Source organism: Oreochromis niloticus, linkage group LG6 (genome assembly GCF_001858045.2).
Source record: "Oreochromis niloticus isolate F11D_XX linkage group LG6, O_niloticus_UMD_NMBU, whole genome shotgun sequence".
In the NCBI taxonomy this organism is placed as follows: domain Eukaryota; kingdom Metazoa; phylum Chordata; class Actinopteri; order Cichliformes; family Cichlidae; genus Oreochromis; species Oreochromis niloticus.
The window spans coordinates 26,016,226-26,042,136 of NC_031971.2; the positions used below are offsets into that span (position 1 = coordinate 26,016,226).

Here is a 25,911-nt window from a genome sequence, read left to right on the forward strand (position 1 = left end):
TATACACTTTATTGGCCATGTAATGATGGATAATTATGTCTTTGGCTTCTAAAAGTACTTACATCATGGCATTTCCTCTTACTGCATGGAAGCAATTACTGAGAAGTAAATTCAAACCAATAATTTTTAAATGACTGTAACTGTACCTGCAAACAGTGTTTTCAGATGTGACGAAAACACACGTACACACAGATTTGTAAAAAAAGAAAGAAAGAGGAAAAAAAAGACTCAATTTATTCCAATAATACATTTTTATAATAACAACAGATGTCAGTGAATTTAAAACACAGGGTTACATCAATCAAACCTCCATCTTTAATCAAAGCCTTTGTAAGTATAAAAGCAAAAGCAGGACCAAGCGTTCTCTCTTCCCAAATTAAAACAAAAAACAAACAAACAAAAAACTCAAACAAAAACAGTTTTTCACTTCTTCGGCACGTTACACTGACTGCAGCCTACATATTGTCTGCACTGCACTGTTCAGACATGTTAATATGTCACGTAACATGGCAGTGTAATCAAACTCAACACTAGCTGTGATGCTGCCTTTGAGTATTTTGTGTAAATATTCCACTGGATCGTATCAACACTGGTCATGAGCATTTGAAGACTGGGTATAACAAAGATGTTCAGGGATGAAAGGGGGAGGTAGGGATGTTCATAGGAAACAGTCTTTAAAGAGGCGAGCCTCCAGTTTGCTGTTGGAACACGTCGATTGTATCTTCATCCTCCATTTCTAGCTGCAAAAAAAAGACAGACAAGAAAACTTTTTAAATATTAGAAGGAAGTACAAATGCTTTAAAAGGAGGCCGTAGCCACCGTGATGCAACCCACTGGTATGTGAAAAGACTTGACAAACAAGTTATTACTCAGTGAGCTGTAGTATGAACCTCAGATCATACTTCTTTCTGAATGGACTTGATGTTTTAGGTTTGTTTCCCAAGCTCACAAACTCATCAAGAAAGTGAGGTCACAGAGGAAGTAAGCCAGGGGCCATTTTCCCACGCACATACAATCACAAGTTCTTCAACAAAAGGATGGCCTGCCCTCTGGTGGCCATTAAAATATAAGGCACATCAATGCTGACTACACTTTTTTAAGACCTGAGGCCTGTAGAAATCCTGAAGCAGGATTTGTACCCATCTCATTTACTTCAGGGTTATTTGTTGATATATTCTGAAAGCTGTTCATTTCTTGCTGTTCTGGAGAAGGTTATACTCAAGATAACGATAAACAGGTAGAAAACTGCCTACTGAGCAATCACTTTTCTGGAAAAGTATCATCACCATTCCTGGAAGATCCAAAAATATTTAATAGGATCTAAAGTTTTTGTCTTTCCCACTTGCTCTTGGGAAGCAGCTTAATTTCAGCTTTTTTCCCCACTTGTCAACTGCAAGTTCAAATGACATGTTTTAGGAGCATTAATGTGCTCCTAATACATAAGCGAATCTAAACATTAACTCAATGTAATAAAACAATTATAATCCATCATTTTGTCCTGTGTTTTGATAACAGACCTGTAATACCTGTGTGTAAACTTACACAGTAATTATTATTCTGTGCTTAACCTCTTCAATTTCTTTTAAAATATCATAGCTTTTAATTAACCATATGCATGATTTGTCATATGTTTTTAATGTCACCCCTTTCATGTGAAGCTGCTTGTAGACAGGCTGCCAAACCCTGGGTTGATTTATCCAGTTGATATCAACCTTCATGTGAACTCTTAGGCTGACTACCAAGGGTAGGGCGAGTGAAACAGAGATCTGAGTATGTTGAACTTGCTTTGGAGTACAAGGTCTTGGTTGCTGTGTCTTTATATGGTTGGCAGTCTTAGTAGAGCAGCTGTGTGAAACACCAATTTATGTGTGGAGACATGGGCGGCTTTAATTTTTGTGTCCACAGCAGTTATGTGAATAACTATACTTAATGTATCAGAGTATTGTTTCTTACCTGATTTATCACCCAGTGTTTGACATAATGTTTTCCTTTAAACATCATAGTAAAAAAAGATTATGTTCTGCACTGACATAAAGGGGTACTGCAGATGCAACAAGGAGTTAGATCTGTTCATAATGGCTCTGTGCTTTTGAGTAAACCTCTATGCTTTTTCTGTATACAACAGTAAATATTATAATCTCTTTCTTGTTTTAGTTGTAGTACAGTTGTAATGCAGAATTATTGCTTCTTTGAGTTCATGAAAGTAAATGGTATATGCTGGAAACATATCAGCTGAAATGCAATCTCGGGACTGCAAAAACAAACAAAAAACCTAAACCAAACCAAAACAAACAAGGATCATGTTGGCCTGACCTATATTAGCTATGTGGTAATCCATGACTTTACTGGAATGCCCCAAACAGCTGACTGGTTTGTGGATTTTGAGTACTGTAACATAATGCATTGAGTTCACATGTAACAACTAATATGAGATGTAAGAGCCAAAGTAGCAAGACTATGAGGGCCAAGGTTTATTCAGCCGTAGTTCACAATAACGAAAAGTGATTCCAAAAGTGCACAAGAACAAGAGCATGTAGACTTACCTGAGAAGGTGTGTCTGTTTCATTGATGGGCTGACCGTCAAATCGAAATCGTATTTGCCTCATTGACAGCCCCTGAGTGGAAAAACAAAATGTTTACTTTTAAACTTCACAAGGTATTTTTGTGACCTCGGGTTTAAAACACCGACTGTGAATTGCAATGACTCCTGTTTCAGGAAAACCATCTTTCCCTACTGACTGCTTAACCAAAAAACCCCTTCAAAATTTGATGGAAATAAAAAGGGTGGGACAAAAGGAAATTATGTGGTTAAACTTGCTCCAAGACCATTAGAACCGTAACAGACTGTCTAAAATTAAATACAATATATTACAAAGTTACATACATGAGAAATAGCTCTAACGTATACAAATAACACAATTTATAAACATCCAGAATATTGTAAAGATTAAATATATATGATTGACATTTTAGTTTTAACTGCAAAACTTTGTTATTTTCACTATAGCAGATGTGCAAAATGGTGTAACTGTCTCAGTGTGTGCTGCGCATTAGATGGGGAGGACTGATGTTGCACACCTAATATGTCTACAGTAGAACTGAGGTGTTTTTAAGACTCTTAACTTCCAGATAAATTTAAGGTTGTGTGGATTCCGCCAAACTTTTCCGGGTACCATGTGAGTAATGACAAAATGAAAACAAAGATTTGCTTCTTTAGGGTCAAACCAAAAACTCTGGATATAGTTAAAGCAAAAAAAGCCTTGTTACCATAGTTAACAGATGTTTGCATTACCCTTCTATTTTAGGCCATCTGATATACAGAAACATATTCTAAGCATAAGTAAATTAAGCAAATTAAATTTTTTTGGAAGGTTTACCTTGTTGGATGTCCAAATATACCCCCCTCCCCCCCCACCCCATTTCTGATTTGGCAAGAACCATGTATTTTTAAATGTCAATTTCGTGGTCTCTTGCTTATGAATGATCAATTTCAGATGACCAGCAATACACTTAAAGATACTTCTAAAAAAAGTTACAATTGTGTCCCAGTCTCACCTGCCGTTCACAATAAGCTTTCATCAGTTTGCTGAGAGGAGTGTGCCTTTTGATCTTAAACTGCACCACTGAGCCATCCTGTCCTGCCACCTTCAGGTTGATGTGCTCGTTGTTCTCCGTCTTTACTCCCTCCTAAGACAGAAAACAAGTTCATAGAAAGTCACACTATTTAGAAAAAAGGGGGAGGTGTGACGATTTACAAGAAACTGCGCCCGCCATTACAAATTCCGAGTCATAGGTGTTTTGCATATCTCAGCGATACCTCATTGTCTTCAAACAAAAGTTAAGTTCACAATATGTGCGTGGATTTACGTTTTTTGCTTGTTTGTTTTATCCTCCGCGACAACTGCCTGCCTGATGTGCGTAGAGCTGAAGACTAGCGTGGGTACCGAGAGCAATGAGGACTGGATTTACAACTTCAACGTTAGCATTAGCTGTAGGCAACTCAAGCAACAATGGCCTTCAATACAACAAGATGCACTGCGGCCTAGCAAAGATTCAAATTATTCCACTTGTGCTATTAACAAAACCCTTATCTCTTTACCCAGGCTTATGGCTGGCGAGTCAGTACAACGGAACCCTTTATTTACAATCTAAGATTCGTTTGCACATTACGACTTTTGCTCAAAAGGTTCCTTTTTGTACCGTTTATGTTGCTCTGTTCAGTCTCAGCGTTAACTCACTTTTCTTGAACTGGTGCTTAATCTAGTCGGGTATGGGATAACTAGATTATTTCCCATTACATGTGCATTAGTCATACAGATGGCAAAATTTTAAAGGTGCCGATTAAAAATTATTTTACAGAAAATATTGATATTTTCTTTATTTCACCAATGGATCGGGTCGGTTAGCCACGTTAGCTTATTATGCTAACTTAACCCGCTAGCTTCCTAACAAACACCGTAAAGTTAGCGCATGTTTGAAGCGGTTTTTGGAGTTATACGATTCGAAGTAATTGTACGAACTGCTTTCCATCAGTTTACCGTGTACATTCAACTTTGTATGGGCTCTGATGCATTTAAAGTCCAATCCTCACCTTGGGCTTTCCATCTGCCATGGCTGCTGCTGCTGCTGAGGACTGTCTGCCTGCGTCTCGCCTGTTCTGCTACTGCTGCGACTGCGCAGTCTAGCGCGCCACTTTGCGTCGGCTGCAGTGAGCGAAGAGCCCGCGTTTGACTTAACAGCAATATAGTTCATGGCTCCAGTATCGTCAAGTTAATAACAATTATTAAGCGAAGTTTAGATACATATAATCTGGGAGTAGAGGCACTGTATCTGTAGTTCGTACTTACCATCTGGCATTGCAAAATGAATAAATGCACATCAAGGACGTTGTTTGGTTATATTAATGCACTTCACATACAGCAAACAACAACATGAGGTACATAAAATCCATTTCAGGGAGCATATGACTATTATTTTTATCAGGTCCTGAGATAGGTTAACGATTGGCAGAAACATTGATTTTCATGCATTCTTATTTTTTCTACAGTGTATATTCTAGGTCCCAATGAAAAAAAATGCAACTTCCCACAAACGGCTGTAAAAATATTATCTAGTATTATGTTGAGTTGAACTGATTAATTTGTTGACCTGTAAACACCATCTGTAATGAGCATCCCTATATAAGGCTGCTGTTCCTCTGTGTCCATATACACCACTGAGTGTTTCCCAGGGCCACAACTTAGAATCAGCAGCGGTGCATAGCTGGTGGCATGGTGTGCAGGTCCCAGGTTCAAACTCGTAGACCGTTGCGGTGTTAGTGGGAGATAAACATTTGGGGAATACAAAAATATGGAGATGGACAAGTCAATCATGTCAGTGCTTCAACCATATCCAAAATGATTGCAATTGCAGGAGTAGTCATTCTGGATATACAATATTCAAAATGCAATACATTTACTCTTATTGAATTAAAAGGCCACACCCTGCATTATAAACTAAGAGAAAAGACTTGAAGGGGGATCTCTCTCTCTCTCTCTCTCACATACGATTATCCAACAACATTTATTTCAGTAGCAAAGCACCCTTGCAGAAAAAAGAAGAGTGACATTTTGCCACTTGCTTTGAATGGGAAAAAGCAGTACCATCTGGTGGGGAAATATAAAAATAAAAAACTGAGGCGAGTACTCCAAAATCAAACCTTAACATAAAGGAATGAATTAGTTAATGTCAAAATAAATGTAGGATCAAAAGTTGTATTTTCAATTACTTTGAATGGGGGAAAATGTGGCCCGTTAGAGTACCTTAGACATTTTAAGTTAATTTAAGGAACTGAGATAACAATTCTAAAATGAAAATACATTCAGTTGCATTTACACCGATTTTGAACACTAAAAAAAACAACAACAACAACAACAAAAAACCCAAAACAAAAACAAAGTCATGTTAAAATGTTAAAAGGTTTAACATAAATAAAATCCATCCCAGGCTTTATTCATCCATGCACAGAAGTAGTTGTTCAAAAAATGCAATGACAAGTTAATTTAACAATATGACAAATAAATAAACTTATAAGAAATATGTAGAGAACCTCCAGCACATGTAACTCCAAAAAGATAAAGACAAAGAGGTCACAATTCTGTATGAACACATGGTAAGTTACCCAAGGGTTAGGCCTTGACCTATGGCTGCCGTTTCTTCCAACATGAATTAAATTTCCTCGTTAAGCCCATCTCTAGTTTGCTAAATAATGTAACGTTTATAACAAGTCTGTATGACTATTTGGTAACATTACAGACTCTGAAAATCACACTAACCTTTTCATCTATTAATACAATACTCAAAGTATCTATTAATAAGGGGAATGCAGGATACAGCTGACAGCTGCATCACCACACATTTCGTTAGGAGTTGTGATATCTTCCTCACTAACCAAAATAAATACATTCATGACAATAAATACTGCAATGCTAAAAAATATTAGTGCTGAATATAACAGGCTGAGCTGTGATTTCCTGTAAAACCCAGAAGAAAGGTATTCAGTTGTAGTTTTGAGCCACACTGGAAGCGACCGATTTCCAGTCAGCCAATATTGGAGTGATTTTTGAGCAAAAGAGGGGCTCTTGTTTGCTTTGGCCTGACGTCTCAACTCTAAAAATCTTACACAGTCATCAAGAAATCATGTGAAACTCAAATTGCGATCACATGTTCATACAACCACAGTTTCACAATCATTTTAACCTCTAATGCAAGACTGCCTTGTTTCCAAAAGTGCAACTATTCTCCAATAAAACAGAGACACAAATAAGAACATTAAAATTATATCAAAGGGGTACTAAAAAAAATGAAAGCACAACAATATTTAAAATTCACCAAACAACTACCATCAGCATTCAAACAGTTCATTTTGTTAGTTACTGCATCACACTGACTACCTCTGGTATCGTAATAAAATTAGCGCTGTATTTGTGCTACATCAGCAGACCATCTTCAACTCTCTGAAATCCAACAAAGTTTATCATATACTCAAACTCTGCCTGAAAGCTTTAATATTTTGCTTTCTTTTGACCACAGCAGAGCAAATCGATCAAGTAGTCTTACAGCAATCAGCCTACAGAGCTATAGAGCTCCCCATTTATCAACAGGTGGAAAATCATTCACCTCCCCCACTTCTGTGAATGGCTGCTCTCCCAGGGTGAATATCAATTTATATCTCATCCGGACCTTTTCCTGCAAGACATAAAAGCAGAATGTTTCAGTTAAGGACCGCACTGAGCCATTAACCATTATATTCTCATATTGATTGACAAGGAAGACAGTAAAAAGATGTTTCACCGTTCTTTACTGAATGAACAGCTCAACTGAGTAAGCGCTCTGTCAATAAATAAATGCTTAAATGCACAAACACAAGAAAAGCTCAAGGCTGAGCTTTACCTTGAGAGGATTGGCAAGCAGCATGATCTGAGTGATGGCAGCAGGGGGAAGTATTGGGTTAAAAGAGGCCAGCTCTGTACCCGAGGGTGGCTGCAGTTTTACTTTCATCGTCTGGAAAATTGGCAGAAGAGACATCCACATACATCAAACAGAAGCTGCATCCCACTTAAATTCGATTTTTTCTCAAAAATCTAATCTCATGATGCAGGAACAGTGTTACGTATGCACGTCATGTTTTACCCTGGGCACAGCAGCCTGCAGAACAATGTTCTTGACCGGCTGAGTGGCTGTGTTAAGCATGGACGCCACCATCACCAGCACATCCGGCCTGCCTGGTGGAGAGTCGGTGGCGAAATGCAGCAGAACACGAACACCATTTTTATCATAAGCTGTCACTGGGCACACTTTACCTAAAAGTGTAGGTAGCGCAAAGAAAAAGAATAAACTGAGATTACTTCATAAACTGATAAGGCAGTACACACGACCCTCAACACAGTCATTTGAGTCAGCTAGAAGAAGTTTCTGCTTTCATGCACATCGTTCCTTTCGTGCGTGCTGCAATGCTTAATTTCAGACCACAATAAGAAGATAAAATCCATCTTATTTCCAGTATTAATATGTTTTTCACTGTCAATTTGTTATTCAATTTTTCACTGTCACCAGTAATGATCAGTAATGATGAAATGTTCATTTTCCCATCTAACAATTATGTTTCGACAAAAAACACCTGGAGGTCAGTGAACCATCTGCAGTACACAGGCACGAATGCTTTCCCAAAATCTCTCAGGTGATTATTCTCTCTACAGAATTTGCTATCAAAGTAGACAGATGGTCAAACAGCAGCCAACATTTTAAATTACTGGTTGGAAAAACAAAAATGTCCTAATAAAAACAAAATACATGTTCACATTTTGAGAACATAAAGCTCTTTTTGAACAGCTTTTACACTGGTCCTTTTCAGTGAAAAATCTACTTTAGAAATATATATTTCCAATAGGTTTTAAGGACTAAAAATAGTGTTAAGTGCTTAATAGAGTAAACACCATTTTTCCATCACTGAAAACCTCCAGAAAGACATCAGATGATCTGATTTGACCTCAAATTTATCTTGTCAGGGACCCTGAGCATACACTCCAACAGGCTACAAAAACCTTCACTTAGAGATAAACATATAGTCAGTAAAGCCCACTTGGTGAACTCACTTGGCTTGATGGTATCAAGAGGGACAAATACATTGGCCAGGGACACCTCTTGTCCTCTACCTGGACTCGACTGGCTCAGGGGTAGAACAGGGGACAGAGAGCGCAACAGAGGGCTGTCATCTGCCTGACTCTTGATAGACAGAGGAGCAGACCATGCATGTATTCCTTCTGATATAATTGGGGTGGATGTGGCTTCAAGACTGAAAGACAAAGCGCAAAGAAAATGTTTGGAAAAAACACACATTTTTTGTAATTTTGCCTCTGTACACCACCACAGTGGATTTTAACATTCAACAATCAAAATGTGATTTAAGTGCAGACTGATAGATTGGATTTGGTGAGTTTAACAGAAGTACTACAATTTATACAAAGCCCCCTATTTTCAGAGACTCAACTGTAATTGGACAAGTGACTAACAAGTAGTTTCCTGGCCAGATTAAGTCTGTCTCCTCATTTTTTCAATGCAAATTAAACACAAAGATCTGAAGCGCTGAACTATGTATAAAAATGAGTGAAAATCCTAAACAGTTTCCGCCATGCTTTTATTAAATCTCTTAAATTAAAAGCTGAAAGTTGGCACTTCACTGATTTAAAATACAATACGACAGTGTGCAGAAACTGTGTCAGTGTCTAAGTATTATACTACTTATGGACCCATATGTATAAAACAACATGTAGTAAATGTTTGGCACAGACGAGATCATAAATATTTATCCTCTACTTGGGAAATTCTTTTGTTACATCAGTTGAAGTAATGACTATCATTATTTGGCACATGTGTACAGCATGTGGTATGAAAGACTTTCTCTGCCTTATTGAACTGAACTAGCCTGTTAGAGAACAAAAAACACACAACACTGTTCCTATAACACTTCCGCTTGAAACACTTCTGGAAATGCTGGGGTAAATAATCAATAGTGGAATCCAAAAGCATTTGACTTCACAGTAACACAAACACATTTGAACCATTAGCAGGTAATCAGTTAGCACAGCTACATGAAAATAATCCATCTCAATCTTTGTCTTATCTCAGTTGACGCAAAATACAAAGTACTCTAATGACTTAAAATTTAATTTGTATCATATGGAAAAACGATAAAAAAAAAAAAAAGTGTCTGTCAAGAGGTAATGGAGTTTTACAGATCAATCTGCCACTTGCAAACTTTGGATGATTAAATACCACCTTTAAAATTGATTAAGAGACGCAGTCTTAATGGAATGAAGAGTTTGCACCATTTACTGAGGTTTCTTTATAAAAAAATAAATAAAAATACGATGTGTGAAAGTGTACAGATGGAGTGACCCAGTCTAGAGAATTTTACACAGCAGCACATGTATTACTCACCTATTATTGTTGCCCAGATCCAGCAAGGTGAGATCTTGCAGAATGTGACCTGGAGAAGGCGATGGAGAGTGGAAGCCCAAAGTTGAAGTTGAAATTAGTTGAGGGGTGATACTGGGGGCTGAGGGAGCAGATGAGGTCAAGCTGAATGACTGAGGAGGAGCAGCTGGAGCCACGGTGGTCAATACAGAACTGAAGGGTTGTGGGGATATGACTGATGTTGTTGAAACGGATGTTGTTGAAACGGATGTTGTAGAAGCCAGAGGTGTAGAAAAGACAGGGCCAGTGAAGTTTAAGGAAGAAGCTGGTGTATAAGTCTTGGAAGAATTAGCTGGGGCTCCTGTTGTAGAGAGGGCATCCAGAAAGAGAGAAGGCGTAGAAAACACCGGAACTGTGGGTAAAGTGTCAAAAAGACCCAAATCTTGACTGGAATCCTGGAAATCAAGGGAATAAAAACACTTCTAACCAACAAGACAATAATTAAAATTACTTTAAATTAATTCACTTAAATACCTGTGTAGATGGCAATGGATTGCTTGGGTTTCCATGTGTCAATTTATTAAGCTCAGTAATAGGTTCATTGAGGCCTGTAAATAAAAACAATTGTGACAGAATTTGCATCAAAATCTATTAATTCTGATACAATTGTTAAACGGCACCCATTATTTTGATATTTAACTCCAAATTTTCATTGTTGGACCACAGCAGCCCTGCATAATATACAGTTTACCTTTGTTAAACTCACGGTACAGGCCAAAGTTCATACACTATCTGAAACAAAATAGTTTCCAACTCCCATGAGTGTTTAGAGCAGTCTGATGCCTGAGTTTTTGGCTCATGTATCAGCACTGAAAATACACAACTATAGAAGAAGGTACTTTTGGCTGCTCCTTTGTTTCCTAAGGGGTCACACGCTTGTGTTGGATTTAATGCAACCTTCCCATTTATCCAGGCTTGGGACCTGCACTAGAAGTACACTAGCTTGGGACCCTAATCTCAAATCATGAGTCTTAAGATGAATGGGTTAACCACTATACCATGGATGCACTATAGCAACAATACACAGTAATACAAAAAAAAAGAAAGAAAGAAAGCAAAAGCGTAATAGGTCCTCTTTATAATTCAGTTTCAAAATTAAAAAATAAATCAGTGTGATTAAACCACATTATGCTGAATGTTACCTAAAGACAGCAGCTCTTCATCCAGCAGTGACAGTGCTGTGGAGGGTACGTTAACACTCTGGGACGGTGGGTCAGTGGCAGCTGATCCACACAACAGGTCAGCAGGAAATGACTGCGAAGATGCTGGAGGTTGCTGCTCAGATGCAGAGGGGCTCTGGATGTCCAGACCCACCAGATCAATCAAAATCTCTGATTGGTTTGTGCTTCCAGTGCCTATCAGATACAGTATATAAATGTACTCAAAGCAGTAGTACTGTCAGTCTTCACCGGTAAAACAAGCCAAATCTAAAGAGTCACTTCCCCTAAAAATAATACTTACACCCAACCTTGCTTGTAAACTGTACACAGCATTCCAATACGCACAAAGGCCACTCTCTTAAAAGTGCTAATCCTTTCTCAGGTTAGACTGGATATCCACTCTTAAGCTTATTCTTATGTGTACTTTACACATTATAACATATTTGAAAACATGGTGGATGGGATTCTCAGCAAATTCTTGTGTCAAACACAATAAGCTTTCACTGTGGTCACGCTAGTGCTGATTGTGCATTAATCAGTTTTGACAGACACAACATTAAAGCCAATACCACATACACCCCACTGAGAACATGTCACAAACCACCATGCCAAATGGTAGAAAAGTTAGGAACTGTTCTCTCTAACTTGAATGACCTACACTTCAAATTTACCTGCACTGACTGATGTTTGTGTTTGATGTCCTCCAGCCTCTCCATTCATGGTTTGTCCTTCCACAATCTTCTTATACAAATTAATAACCTGAGAGAGGTCATCGTTGGCCTGCAAGATGTCTCCTAACATGTGAATTTCAAAATAAATTAGACCAGGGTGAAGATTTAATATAACCTTGAGAAGACAAGTGAAGACATTGCCAATTTACAAACTGAGCAGAATGATTCTGAGTCACCTGGGTCTGATGGGATGTTAGTTTTGAATCAGCACAAGAAAATTGAGCAAGACATTTCAGCAGAATAAACAAATCCAATATTTTATTACCCAAACTACTGTCATTATCCTCGGTCTCAGTAGCGAGCTGAACTACCGTTTGCCTGAGTTTGTCACAATCACCATACAGCTCCTGGAAAACAATGAAAAATAAATCATTATTTAAAAAAGAGACTAAACTAAAAAAAATAATAACAATAATAAAAATAAATAAAATAAGTTTAGAATTTCAAACTAATTCAGAAACTATTCATAGGGTATTATAAATTGCTTCTAGTACGGTTTAATTAAAAAGCCCAGAATTACTTCAAACTGCTTAAGGGTTGTATGGGAAACATTTGGAATTTTCTATTAGTATTTCCAGAAAGGTCAACTAATGATAGACAGATTAATTTTTTCAAGAAGGTCATTTGAATCTTAGCCAGTAAATAACGAACCCTAATAAGCTCCCTGTCTGCGTCTGTGGAGTCTTCTGGGCTGAAATGTGCAAGCATCTCATTAAGTAGTTTGATGCTGTTGTTCACCGCCTCCAGTGTGCTTTTTTGCTTTGTTGCCTTCTGTGTTCTCACCTCATCCTGAAAAAGAAAAACTACATTTGTTAGTATTTGTTGATCAGACTCGTTATTCCTGATATAAGGAGGTAAAATGTCTCCAAAAGAGAGCAGCCAGAAGTCCGACTTAATTCATACTCAAATATTACAACAAAAACATTTCATCTGACATTGACACACCTCCTTGACCATGTTCTTGATGAGCCTGTTAGCCTCTTGCAGATCTTCTGGCTTTTTGCTCTTCAGCAGTTCTGCTAATCTCTGCAGAGAGATAGGAGAACTACTAGATTAACTGCTGTGAACCCAAAGTAAACACCCACACACCCACCCGTGAACCCAATATATTTGTAGCAACCAATGAGCTAGTTAAGCAGCATCATAAATATACAAAGTTTGTCTTTATTTCTGTGAAATGCCACAATGCAAATCATGATGCAAGAGAGAGAAAGGATTCAGACAGAAAAAAAAAAAAAAAAAAAAAAAAAAGGCAGCCAAGAGAGATTCTCTTCTTTTGATGTTTTGGAGTGTTTCGATTTCGAGTATGTAGTGAGAAAATCCTATAATCAAAATTTCCTATTCAAGCATGAAAACGGCATAAAGGTATTAGCAGGAACAGACTGAAAAGCCATCAGCTGGAATCTGTTGGCTGAGCTGCTGAAGACAAACGGCCAGTATTTCAGGGCTTCAGTTAGGATATCGGCCAAAGCTTGTGAAGTTAATGTCATCAGATAGTAAGTGAAGCATAACCACTGGACATGAGAAAAGAAGCTAGCTCACAGCTGTCACAAATCTACAATTATTCAAAATCTGTTCTGAAAGCATTACAGACTTTTTTCACTGAACTTTATCCATGTCTCTGAAGTGTTTTAAAACGGTTTCTCTGACTGCCCAAGGCTATGCTAACTGTGTTCTGCCTGTAGCTTTGTGTTTAAGTGCATATATCAGAATGGTTCTCATGTAACTCTGGCAATTTATAGCCACAGATAATCTCAACTCATGATTATGCCATACATATTTAATAGTGTTGTAATTACTGCATTATTCAACGACTCATTTCTTTGACTATTGATCTTCACATCGCATTTTTATTTTGACTAGGAGCTGGAATCAGAAAGTTCCAGTTCATAACAAACGCTTAATTACCCAATCCACTGGAACCATGAGCCTCGGAGCTTAATCATTTTACCAGTGCTTGCTGTTTTTGATATTTGTTCATTGCAAAAGACATGTTAAGTTCAGAACTGCTGCATTTTTGCACACCTGAGTCACATACAAGCCTTTCTCAGTATAGTTTCTGCAGTGTGGCCATAATACGAAGACTGAATGGTACTGAAAACCTGCGTAGGGCTACTTTTTCAGCACAGAAAGAAAGGAATATGAATCAATAGGGCAACTGAACTACAAACAAGACCTATAACATCATTAGGATCAGTACAATCTTGTCATTCTTCATCCCTACGCCACACCTTTAAAGTTTCAGGGGTGCATAATGCATAGTTGAGATGCTACTGCGTTGACAAAATGCACCAACATAAATCCAGACATATAAACATCTCTCAGAGTGCAACAAAAGGTGTTTGCAGGGCCACATTTTTTCCATGATGACTCACATAGCCACTGACTCCTAAGCTACCAAATGAGCTCTATCCTGAAATGCACTATTGTCTCTTTGAGGTATAAGTGATATACCATCTTAAATAATGCGGAATAACCTATAACTAAAAACCTATATCCGTAACAGAGACGGGAGAAGTGAAAACGAGAATTAATGAGAAGCAGCTTTCACACAATATCCAAAAATAGTTTCTCTTACTTTGCTCTTCTTCTCATCATCAAACACAGGATTCTTGGGTCGTGGAGAAGGTGATGGTACTAATGTGGCATCAAGAGGAATTTCTGGGTCAGCTGAAACAATACCTAAAAATAAAAACAGGTAGTCATTGCACTTTGGTAAAGACAGCGTCAGGACTTCATAGCACAGTGATAGTGATTTTTGGATTTTACTGTGATCAGTTCATAATGTTTTTCACTCAGTATATTTAATTATTTTTGAAGCTGTTTATGTCTCACCCTGTAATTTCAGCATCTGATATGCTTCAGCAATCTTTGTTTCATCTGGCAGAGACACTGTCCAACTATACAGCATCTCTATCACTCTTTTCTTCACTTGTTCTGACACTTTATCTCCCAGGTACTAAAAAAAGATGTAGATGAACTGCTTAATAAAGGAAAACAACAACTCAAAGTATGACGTTGTCTGCAAATGTAAAAAATTTGGTACTTACTTTGGGTGAAACCACCTTAATTAATTCATTCAAAAACTTAAATTTCCCAACTTCATTGTGAAACCTTCGCCCACAATTCTTCATACAAGCTTCAAGAACCTGCAAAAACAAAACAAACTCAAATAAATATTCTTCTTTTTTAAACCGAGTATCCATGAATATCAGAATGAAAAACACAGTGAAATTATTTCACCACACACCGTTAATGCTTGCATTGCTTCCCAGTCCTGTGGTGACTGAATCTTGTATGCCAACAGTCTGACGGATATCTGTGGACTGAAAAATATGCCAGAAAGGCAATTCAAACAATGCAATGCAAACTCAATAATGTAAGACATACAAAGGCTTGTGTGTTTACCACAAGGAGGGGACAGATGATTTGATTATGAGTGTAGGGAGAGGCTGGGGTTATTAAATGTACGTGGCCGTACCCTTCTAGCTCCTTATTGATTTGATCACAGAAACTCATAATATACTCCCAGTCTTCCTGCCGGTTAGAAGGGTTAGTGGCTTTGTCTGAAACAGAAAATATAAAATCTCATGAACATACAACTCTGACAGCTTCTTTGGTGCCTGTGGTTCACCTAAATCCAAGGACAGCCACTGAAGACTACAGTTTGTTTACTACCAAGATTTCAATCAGCCCTCCAGCATGAAGCTCCCTCCATTCCCAGACCACCTTACGAACAATCCAGGCAGTTGTTAAAAACATTCAGCTTAATGTGAATTCACTCTTACTGAGCCGCAAGATACTTTACTACTCCTGTTTATGTTTGTTGTTTTCAGATGGTGTTAAACTTCGGTTAAAACCTAAAGGTGTTTCAGGAAGCAAACGTTTAAGTGCATTGTGGAGACCCAATTTAAAACAAAAAACTCATCTTTCTAGGCATACCAACTATAACCACGGGAAACGAATAAGAACAATTCAAAAATGGTTAATATTTGTCGTGTGTCAACCATCAGTTGACAGCTGACTGTGCTAGCCTCTTGTGACAACACAGATGAATTAGCATCGCAAATTTCAAATGTAGTTATGTCATACGAGTGCAACTAATATTTAATACAACTAAGTTATCGTAGAGCGTACGCGACTACTTCTGTCATGAATAAATAGCGAGAAAAAAAGAGTTTAAATTTATACTTACTAAGCCAAGACTCCAATGACTCGCCATCGTCCGCCATATTTGTACAAACAACGCGTGACTCCTGATGCCTTCACGTGCTTCCGGATAAATGGGACACTGCGCTCCCTGCTACAACTGTATATTTTTGTAAATTCTATGTTTCTACCCTACCATCATGTGACGACTTGAACATTTTTTCAGACAGCATAATATTTTAATGTCTCAGCTTGTTCTGTATTTATTTGTTTATATGTCTTTTTTCACCAAAAGCATGCAGCTGAGATTAAAAAAAAATATATTAATGTCACAACTTTGGTTTTCAATTATTTCTTTTGAACTACGCTTTTTCATGCTGTACAGTCACTTCAGTGGAACGACTTTACATTATACACCGTTAATGCCTAAAAAAAGAAAAGAAAGAGAACTGAATGTACAAGTGTGAATTTATTTTAATTTTCCCTCTGTGCCACTTTATACATACATAGTGAATGCATTTATACAGGTGATATTAAATATTTTAATACGTGGTGCTGAAGGTTCTATATTGTCTTTAAATGTGGCGAGGCTTTGGCCTATTAAGTTGTCATCAGTCATCATGATTGACTGGTATTTTCTCTTTGTCAGCACAGAAAGGATTTGTTTCACAGCGTTCAGTGATATGACCAATACTCAAAACACTGGGAAAGTCTCAGTGAAGAACTGAGTGAAGATCTAAAAAAGGAGAATTGTCGATTTTGTTCTTCAGATGTGTCACCACTTTGCCAAGGTCTGGAAGAAACTGACAAACAAACTGGCATTCTGAGATGAGAGCAAAATCGTTAGAATGTTCAGAAACAACCCAGGAACCATCAAGGCTTAAGCCTGTCTGGAACTGGAAAATGCTGGAAAACTAGCATCACTGTCCACAGTGAAGCCAGTTTTACATCATCATGGACTGAGAGGGTGCCAAGCAAAAAGGAAGCACCTGTTGCAAACTCAACACCTACAGGCTTGACCTAAATTTGCAGCTGCCCACATTACCAAGCCAAATGACTCATGGTCATAATGGCAAGAGCTATGCTTGGGTGAGTAAAGGTGAAGATTTCAAACCTAAGAACATTGTACCAACTGTCAAGCTTGGTGGTGGTAGCATTGTGCTCCGGGGTTGTTCTGGTCTAATGGTCTAATGAGCAAAAGATCTAATGAGCAATGTGCCAGAAGTTTATTGATGGCTACCAAAAGCATCTGATTGAGGTGCTAAGAGACTTGCTAAGGAACATTTAACCAAAAATTAATGGGAGGTATATGTGGAATAGAGAAAATGCAAATTCAACATTTATTTATTTATTTTTTACTGAATTTCTGTTTATTTTAGAAGTTAAAAGAAAATTAAAAAAAAAACATTAAAAGACTATAATTACCATGATGAGTGTATATACACTTCTGACCACAACTGTATAAGAAAAATAAATGTGTTCAGTATATAACCAATAATTGGCTAACAGTATCATTGCGTTTAAAATGCAATGAGTCTAAAATTCTAATTTTTTATCAGATTGTTTTTGTCAGTTATTTTAAAGTTTAGCTTTGAGATGTTAGTTTAAACTTTAAATAAATGCTTTTCACAAAAATTTGATTTCTTTGGAGAACAAGTCGCTATCACAAGCTACTGCTTTGTGTAATGGCGAGCTTTTGTCTGGTGTTGTTTTCTTTCACTGCATGCCATTCTTTGCAAATTCAGTCTCGCTCCCTCTGAGTTTGCAAATGAAACTGCGTGAACAATTCAAGGAATCTTGATCTTCAGATATCTTCAAGGACTTTAGTGGCTCCTATGCAAATAATCCATAACATGAATTCCAGTGTTACTGTATAACAGGTTTTACATATCTTACATCTTGAGACAGACCAAAAAAAGCACTGTGGGACAGCTTTGTCACCTAGTACCTCACATTCATCAAGCTTATAAGGAGGAAATAAAGTCCAGCAAGACTCTTTGTATAGGCTCATGACATCTGCTGAAATTGTTTTGTCTTAGGTCCAGTTTAATGCATCTGTTTACAGAGTCAGTGAAGTAATGTGAGAATTTTGTGAAGAGGGGGATGTTTTTATTGGCTTACTCTCAGAAGTTAGAGTGAAGCAGATATTTTCTGAGTCAGTCATACTACTCATATGAGGAGTGTGATTTCCACTAATTTGATTTAAAGCAGTCTGTAAACTAAGTCCAGCAGCAGCTTTATCCACACACTCAGCAGCCTATCAGCTGCAGAGTCCTCTCATCTTATCAGTTATAAGTGATGAAGGTTTTCTGTATGCAGTAAACACGTTTGTGCACTCTGTTGTTTATTTCCTTTAGATTGATTGATTCTCCTTCTTCTTCCCTTATTTACATTTAGAAACTGAAGAAATCAGGCTTAGAGGAGAGGTCTTGCCTCTTCTTTTGATTACTTCATAACTACAGCTTTTGTGTGGCTGAGCAATTCCCCTGACAGGAGCAGTGCCAAACTGAGTGATTCACCCTTTCCTGTCGATAGACTAGTATCACCAGTTTTAGCCCATCAAAAGTGTTTGGAGAGGTTGTGGTTTCCTCCACAGGTAGTTCAGAGAGCGCAACCAACAGAGAAATGGCTGCAAGACCATTTCTCTGCTTTTTTGTTTTTGCTGAATGTTTTTTGTAAGTGTCAGGAGATGACAGGAAAAATTTCTACCACCATATTGAGAATAAACAGTTCAGAGGTTGTGTCTAACAATTTTTCAGACTTTCTGTTTCAAACAGTCATGCCCACTTCACAAGGGGTCTGGTCAGAAGTAAAAGTACACAGAACGTGAACTTCTGCGCTCTCTCTAAAACAAGTGCAATGTCACAAAGGTGTCAAAGGAGAGTCTGTCTGTGCCATTATTCCCATTACTGAGCACTTATCATGTCTCATTCTGCTGGCCTTTTACCCCACTTCAGTGTAACATGACCAGACACCTCAAGCATACCCAGACCTTTTTTTGCTGTTGTACATGTCATCATGTGGCATCTGGAAGCCAACTTTTGTCCGTGTGTGTGTGTGTGAGAGAAAGAGAGTGTGTGTGAATGGCTCAGTGTTTATTTGTTGATTATTGTGTAAAATACTTTTACTTGCCGTTCATTCATTCATTCATTATTGATGAATTCACTGAATGTGTTTTTTAGAGACTGACAGTGTTGAGCTTTTGTGTGATGTTGCCCCCCACCCCCCTCCAGAGGTCCATAAGCTCGGAGAAAGGTAACAGTCTGTGCCAATAACCTTTATCTTGAAAGCTTTTTAACTTTCTGTTCCTGGCTGTGTTTTTGATTGACTTGTAGATCTATTGTAAGTTGTAGAGCAGCTTTTCATATTTAGTAAAAACCACTTAACACTTCAAGTTAAAAAGTTGTCTTTTGTTATATTTATGGTTTCATTGTCTCCCTTTTCCATCAGACACTTTAACTGTTGCTTCTTAAGTATTCCCTGGACTTTCAGAGGAACAAAACAATTCAAGAATAATCATTTTCCAAGCATAATCCGCTTGCTAGTAAGCATTGTGATTTTCTGAAATAGCTCTAATGACACTCTTCATGTTCCAGCTGGTAGTAGACCCAGGGAACATCAGAATATGCAGGAGCAATTATTAACACCATCTGGCTGAAAAAACTTTGGGCTCCTTCAAGAGATGCTGGAAAATATTCCTGGGAAAAGACATATGGGCCCTTTTGACTGTTATACGTAGCCTGCTGCCACCTTAACCATACTCCATATAAGCAGTATAGATGTGTAGAGGCTTTGGCAGATCTTTGTGATCTTTAATATTACTGCTGTATTGACATATTAGACAAATTGAATTGCTTTAGTGGCTTAACACTTGATTAGAGGGTGAAGGAGTATAAACAAACATGAGATAACATTTGATCTTGGGATTGCGTCATTGGACAATGCATTGAGATTAGAGGGCAAGGTTTCCTTCAGCTTGAGAGAAGCCCTCAGCTGATGCTATGATGCTTCTACTTGTTTTTCAATCTGCAATGTCTGCCCTGCAGAATTTTGTGTAAGGACTCCCAGCCTGCATGTGTGTGTCATCTTAGTGATATTGATAAATGTTGTATTTCTTTCATATTTTTATGTCACAGGTCCTTTTACCATGTGGCCATTTGGCGGTGCTAACATCTCAAAGATGTAGAGCTTATTTACTATGCACTGTCACATTTAGCTGTTATAGATAGATAGATAGATAGATAGATAGATAGATAGATAGAGAGAGAGAGAGAGAGAGAGAGAGAGAGAGAGCGGGAAGAAAGAAATAAACAATGTCATATTTTTATTGGAGTGTTTTTAAATGGCGAGAGACAGAGTATCAACCACAAAACAGGGAAAAAAAGGCATAAAGGTAAAACATTCAAATTAGTATTTCATCCCCAAGCAAAACATGACTTAGTACTTGGTGGAGAAAGCCTTGTTGGTGAGCACGATGGTAACATCTCAGATGGGATTTTGGCCCACTCCTCTTTACAAAGATACTCTAAATCCTTTATGTTTCTTGCTGCCACTCGGCAACTCTAAGCGACAGCTCCCTCCACAGGTTTTCTATGTGACTGAGGTCTGGAGGTTGGATAGGCCACTCTATGATCTTAATCTTCTCCTCATGGCACTTCTTCCAAGCTTTCTCTGGATCATTTAGATTTTAACTGGAAAAAAATTAAGACAGGCCTGAACATGTGTCTACTTGAGCAGGGGCACTGAGCAGGCCGTGCAAGATATCAGTCTATTACAGCATAGTGTGTTGCCAGCGGTGTTCTAGCTGCTATGAACTGCCTTCTGATCATACAGAGCTCCACCTGTGTAGTTTTGGGCCAATCCACCACCTTTCTCATGATATTCCTCACATGATGAGTTAAGGTCTTGTATGGAGCTCCAAAATGAGGGCAACAGATTTTTATTTGATTTCTTTTTATTATTATTGGTGATGAGAACTGTTGGTGCAATTATTAGGAAATAAAATTCGCACCAACAGTTCTCGTCAAGCCTCTTGCCAATGGTCTTGTAGTCCATTCCAGCCTTGTGCAGGTCTACAGTCTTGTTCCTGACGTAGTTTGACAGCTCTTTGTTCTCTCCCATGGTGGTGGAAAGATTGAAATGGAACAAAGTGATCCTGTGGACTGGTGTGCTTTATACAGATAATGAGTTGAGATCATGAGTATCTGTAATTGATTGATCTGATTGATTGCAATCTGTGTACCAGGTGGACACACAACCAATCTGTGAGACCCATGAGGTGTGGGAGATGAAATATTTATTTCACCTTAAATGGTGCCATGTTAATGAGGACAATGCTTCTGTGGGCATTGTCCTCACATACATACCCACATACTCAAGCAGAGTTGAATATGTGGGTTTCACCCATGAAAAACGTGCCACATTTTCTGTCTGTCAAACAGCTTATTCTGCTACTGATTCATTTTTGAGCTTCTGGAGACCCAGGTGCTGACAATCAGGCACAAATAGCATTTTTGGGATTAACTTGAGTGTGTTATTTGTGCCGGAGTGACCGACACAACCACCAGTTGAAGAATAGGATGCCATCCCACAGCAGTGTGTGACCAGCTGGTGACCAGCTTGAGGAGGAGCCACAATGTGTTGTTGTGGCAGTGTATGGTTCTTACACATGCTACTGAGGTGCCTGTTTGTTAAATGATGAAATTGTTAGATTTTCTAATATGTCTTGTTTCTTCAGATTCAACCATCCAATCCAATAAACAAAAAGCAAGCAGAAAAAATCTGTCAAGCCAAGTAATACTATATATTACTGTGAAAATAAAATACACAGATACACATTAATCTGTCACGGTTGACAGATTAATGTGTCGATAGCAAGAGTCGACAACTGTTCTCTCTTTCTGTTTCTATTGCTCGTCGCAGGGACTTCAGCTGCATGTCAGTAGTCAGTCAATAAAGCTGTGGGAAGCTCAAAACAGCCATCAAAGCATTGACTGCATTTCCAGCAGAGAGTGAGAATAATACAAACATCAGTTATCAACACTGTCACAAAATATAAATAACCTGTTATCTTTCCCACAAATAAAGTGCTATATATATAATTTTGTCCTGTGGCTGGTTTAATATACTTCAAAGAATTTAAGGCAAGACTTCAGGGTGTTGTCACATGACTATAAGAATGATGGAGGTCATTGCTTAGTCACTTCATTAAGAAAATATTTGACTTTAAATAGATTCTGCAGAAATGCTGTGTTTTCTTCTTTCGTCTCACAATAGCCTTTCTCTGGTCTTAATCTGACTATATGAAACCACATATCTGCAGTCAAAAACTATAGGCTGTCATGGTTGAAATAAATGAAAACACTGTAAGAAAATTTACCAAGAAAATACACAAGATTTAAAATGCTTTGATAGCTTCTTGTGTGTCTTCAGATCATACTCTAAAAATGAGAAAAAAAATCTTCTAGACTTACACACACAAATATACATTGTAATGTCTCCTGCAGGTGGTTGAAAAATTGAGGTTACTAAATGGATCTGGTTCCTGTGTTTTGCTGTGAGATATATTTTGCTGCCGTGGGGCGCAGTTGGCAACTGAATGGTTCAATGACTACGGAAATGTGAATCTTATGCTGTGGTCTACACGGTACATCATCAGAACGCCAAATAAGGGAGTACACTTTGGATGAATGGTATTCAAGCCCTCCAGCAGAGTTTCAGAGAAATGGAGAATCAATGCCAGTGGACGGTGTAGCTGTTCTAACAGCATGTGGTGGCCCATCACCTTACCTTCATAAAGGACTTAATGTTTTTTCAGTTTGTCATCTGTCTCTATATGTGTATTTACTGTGAAAAATGCACACCTTTGCTTTGAAAGTAGTGAAAGGTAGCCCCTAAATAAAGGATTTCTTAAAAAAAATAGCCACATAGGATATAAACTAGACCTTAATATGAATCTTTGGTTTGTGAAAGATAAAAACAGTGGAGAAAAAACAATAACCACAGAAAAAGAAGATTTCTTGGATCAATCAAAACAAAAAAAATCAAAAACCAATGATATTAATTTATTCATTTATTATCACTTAAATACAACAGGTAACTTCCCAAGTAGTCAAAAAGTGGCAGAATTAAATATAGTGATGTATGTTTCATCAAGTTGCATCATAAGTCAAAGTAAGACCCAATGAGGTCAGAGCTCAAATGAAACACCTTTAAAAAAAAAAGAAAAACCTCTCTCATCACACACTGAAAGTCGAAAATGACAAGTTCCTCCAACAGAATATTAAAAGATTCATGGTCAAGCTGTCAGATTGACACAGAACGTTAATTTTTAAGAAGTCACCTTGAGCAAGCCAGGTGAGCTGGAGAAAACGGCACTGTCATGAGATTGCAATCTGTGCAGCAGGTTCAACTTTTAGAGAGAGCAATTTGCTATTAATAATCATGTGAGAGTTGTCAGAGTTTTATGCCTGCAAAGTTCAACACTGAATTTTCTGTGTAGCACAGTGCTGATTTGGGTGATTTCATAAGATGCCAAGACAAGAATGTTGATTGAGCATGCAATCAGACATGAAGGAAAGTTCTGATTAAAGAGGGCGACGGCTGCAAAACTTGCTCTGCGATACTGAATCAGGGCTATGAGGACCTAGACACATTATAGCTGGATAAATAATTTTGTAAATCCACAGTATTTGCATTGCTTGTTTGGTCCAATATAATGCTTTTTTTATTGATTGTGAACTGTTGTACTTAAAAGCTCAGACTTCTGACTCACCCTAATGCTCAGTTTCAGACACAGTTTGCTCCTCTTGGCTCTGTGTGATGTCCATCATATGGTCATCTTAGCTCTGGCTGGAACACAAAAGCCACCTGCTGTTCAAACCTTGTGCTTACAAGGGGATGCCAATGAGAAAAAACCTAACTTAATGAGATGGTAGGGAGCTAAACGGCATGTTTCAGGCAGAGGAGCTGCACCAAGGCCAAGTATGAGATAAATATGCATTATTTTGAAATGGGAATCATGCAAAGCTACTCTATTAGAATTTAGGAAAAAATCATGGTGCGTGTGTGCTAAAAAAGCATATCACACTGTGTTTGTATCACAGTCTTCTCCTTGCATACAAAATCTTGAATAATCAGGTCTTAAAGACCTCATTAAGTATCTTATTATCCTAACAGAACACTTCACTCTTAGACTTAATAATAGTTTCATTTATCATACTGGTCAAAAGCAGATATGTAGTCTTTTTTTAAAACACAATTTAACACAAAACTAACCACAAATGAACTGCTGCACATACATAATTTGATGCTGTTTGTATGCACAGTACACTTTGATAGCATAGAAATAATTAATAGTTTATATTTTTTTGCAATGTTAACTGCTCGTGTTGACCTGTCTGTCAACAGATTAAAAAAATAATGACAAGTCAGTTTAATTGACCCCTGGAGACATATGACAGAGTTTATTGACCGGAGCTGAACTCAATTAATTAAGAAACTCATATAAGTGTCATCTATGACCTTAGCTCAGGGGAAATTGAAGACTCAGCTTCCCGCTAAGTTCAAACAAGACCATTTATAATGTGTTTAACAAGAGATTTGCACATAGCTAAATTAAAATGGGATGTAAAACACAAACCCAGAGGTTTTTACATAAATTAATGGGTGTGATCTAAGTGCACAAACTAAGAGGCAAATTAAAATCTTTTAATATGGTCTGTTAAAATTCATGATTCATCTATTGCGTTTTTGTCAGTTTGCGTTGTTACAGGAGTTTCTTGACTTGTGTGTCAAGAAACTAACAGCACGTAGGCCAGGAGGGATGCTGATTGGGTGGAAAGGAGGAAGTGGCTACAGTGGATACTTTTTGTTGTTACTGTTTTTGTTGTTTTTTTTTCAGCTATTCCACCAAGTGGACAAACTAGAGTAGTCCACAGGACTGTTGCTTGTAACACTGCCCCCTGGTGACAGTAAACAGCGATAACATGTAGACTGCGGTCTGTAAAAGCTATGCAGAGGTCTCATGCATACTAATTCCCTTCAGTGTGAAATTCTCTGATTTAATTTATGTGTCAAAATTGTTCTGAAAGGATTTGCTAATAACACCAAACTAGGTGTTATCTGCCAGATTTAAACACGGTTATGTTTTCTGACTCCTTTTAAACTCTTAAATCCTGCTTATGCAGTTCAACAACCCGACCAAAAAGGCAACGTGTTTTTGCCTTTGCCATCAGAAGGCTGTGAGACTACCTGACAAAAATGACAGTGCATGTACATTTTTGCACAGATTTGGCCTTTAAAGTCATGTGGTCCTAACTTTTTGATCAGCTGTGAAAAAGCTTGTTTCTGTTTAAGCGTTGTTTTCAATACAAAAAACTGTTTTGTCTCATTCCCATTTCTTCTTGTTGCATGTTGAAGCTCTACTTGGAACCTTGTTTAATTGAATCATTTAAAATATGATTTTTTGCCATTAAACTTTTAATCGGGACTGTATCTTTCTCTGTTTACACATCAACACATGAAACACAAAAATAGCATCTATAGTGCATTTAGAAAGGGCTGCCAATTAAGTTAAATAGATCTCTAATTTGCGATTCATAAGCCAATTTCTACTCATCTACATCAGAAGAAGAAAAGAAACAAACGAAAATTAAGTACACAGTGTGAGTACACAAATAATTTCCTGTTGCTGATTTTCATCCACATCTTGTTCATTTAGTTTCCCGTAGAATTATGCAGGGGTTAAAGTGGGATTTGGCAGGTGGAGGAACTCTAAGAACAGGTGTAAAGGTGCAGCAAAAGGAAAGGAATTACCTGCACCGCTACTCTGATATTCACTGCTCTTTGTAGATTTA

General features: G+C 37.8%; 2 protein-coding genes across 3 annotated transcripts; both read right to left on the bottom strand.

Annotated features, from left to right (window-relative positions):
• Positions 1 to 217: 217 nt before the first annotated feature.
• Positions 218 to 4,750, bottom strand: LOC109202395 (small ubiquitin-related modifier 2). Its single transcript, XM_019359649.2, has 4 exons — positions 4,592 to 4,750; positions 3,556 to 3,687; positions 2,544 to 2,615; positions 218 to 740 (listed from the first exon to the last, which is right to left on the bottom strand). The coding sequence occupies exons 1-4, from the start codon at positions 4,610 to 4,612 to the stop codon at positions 675 to 677; spliced, it is 291 nt and encodes a 96-aa protein (XP_019215194.1). The 5' UTR covers positions 4,613 to 4,750; the 3' UTR covers positions 218 to 674.
• A 133-nt stretch (positions 4,751 to 4,883) lies between these two features.
• gga3a (golgi associated, gamma adaptin ear containing, ARF binding protein 3a) lies at positions 4,884 to 16,183 on the bottom strand. Of its 2 annotated transcripts, XM_005469981.2 has the most exons (17): positions 16,101 to 16,183; positions 15,387 to 15,471; positions 15,156 to 15,231; positions 14,956 to 15,054; positions 14,741 to 14,864; positions 14,484 to 14,587; positions 12,851 to 12,931; positions 12,557 to 12,694; positions 12,171 to 12,252; positions 11,846 to 11,968; positions 11,157 to 11,369; positions 10,489 to 10,562; positions 9,979 to 10,409; positions 8,634 to 8,833; positions 7,672 to 7,841; positions 7,432 to 7,542; positions 4,884 to 7,227 (listed from the first exon to the last, which is right to left on the bottom strand). In XM_005469981.2, the coding sequence occupies exons 1-17, from the start codon at positions 16,135 to 16,137 to the stop codon at positions 7,117 to 7,119; spliced, it is 2,259 nt and encodes a 752-aa protein (XP_005470038.1). In that variant the 5' UTR covers positions 16,138 to 16,183; the 3' UTR covers positions 4,884 to 7,116. The 2 variants fall into 2 exon arrangements, with proteins under 2 accessions (XP_005470038.1, XP_013128443.1); XM_013272989.3 differs by lacking the exon at positions 16,101 to 16,183 and having other exon boundaries at positions 15,314 to 15,450.
• Positions 16,184 to 25,911: the final 9,728 nt, after the last annotated feature.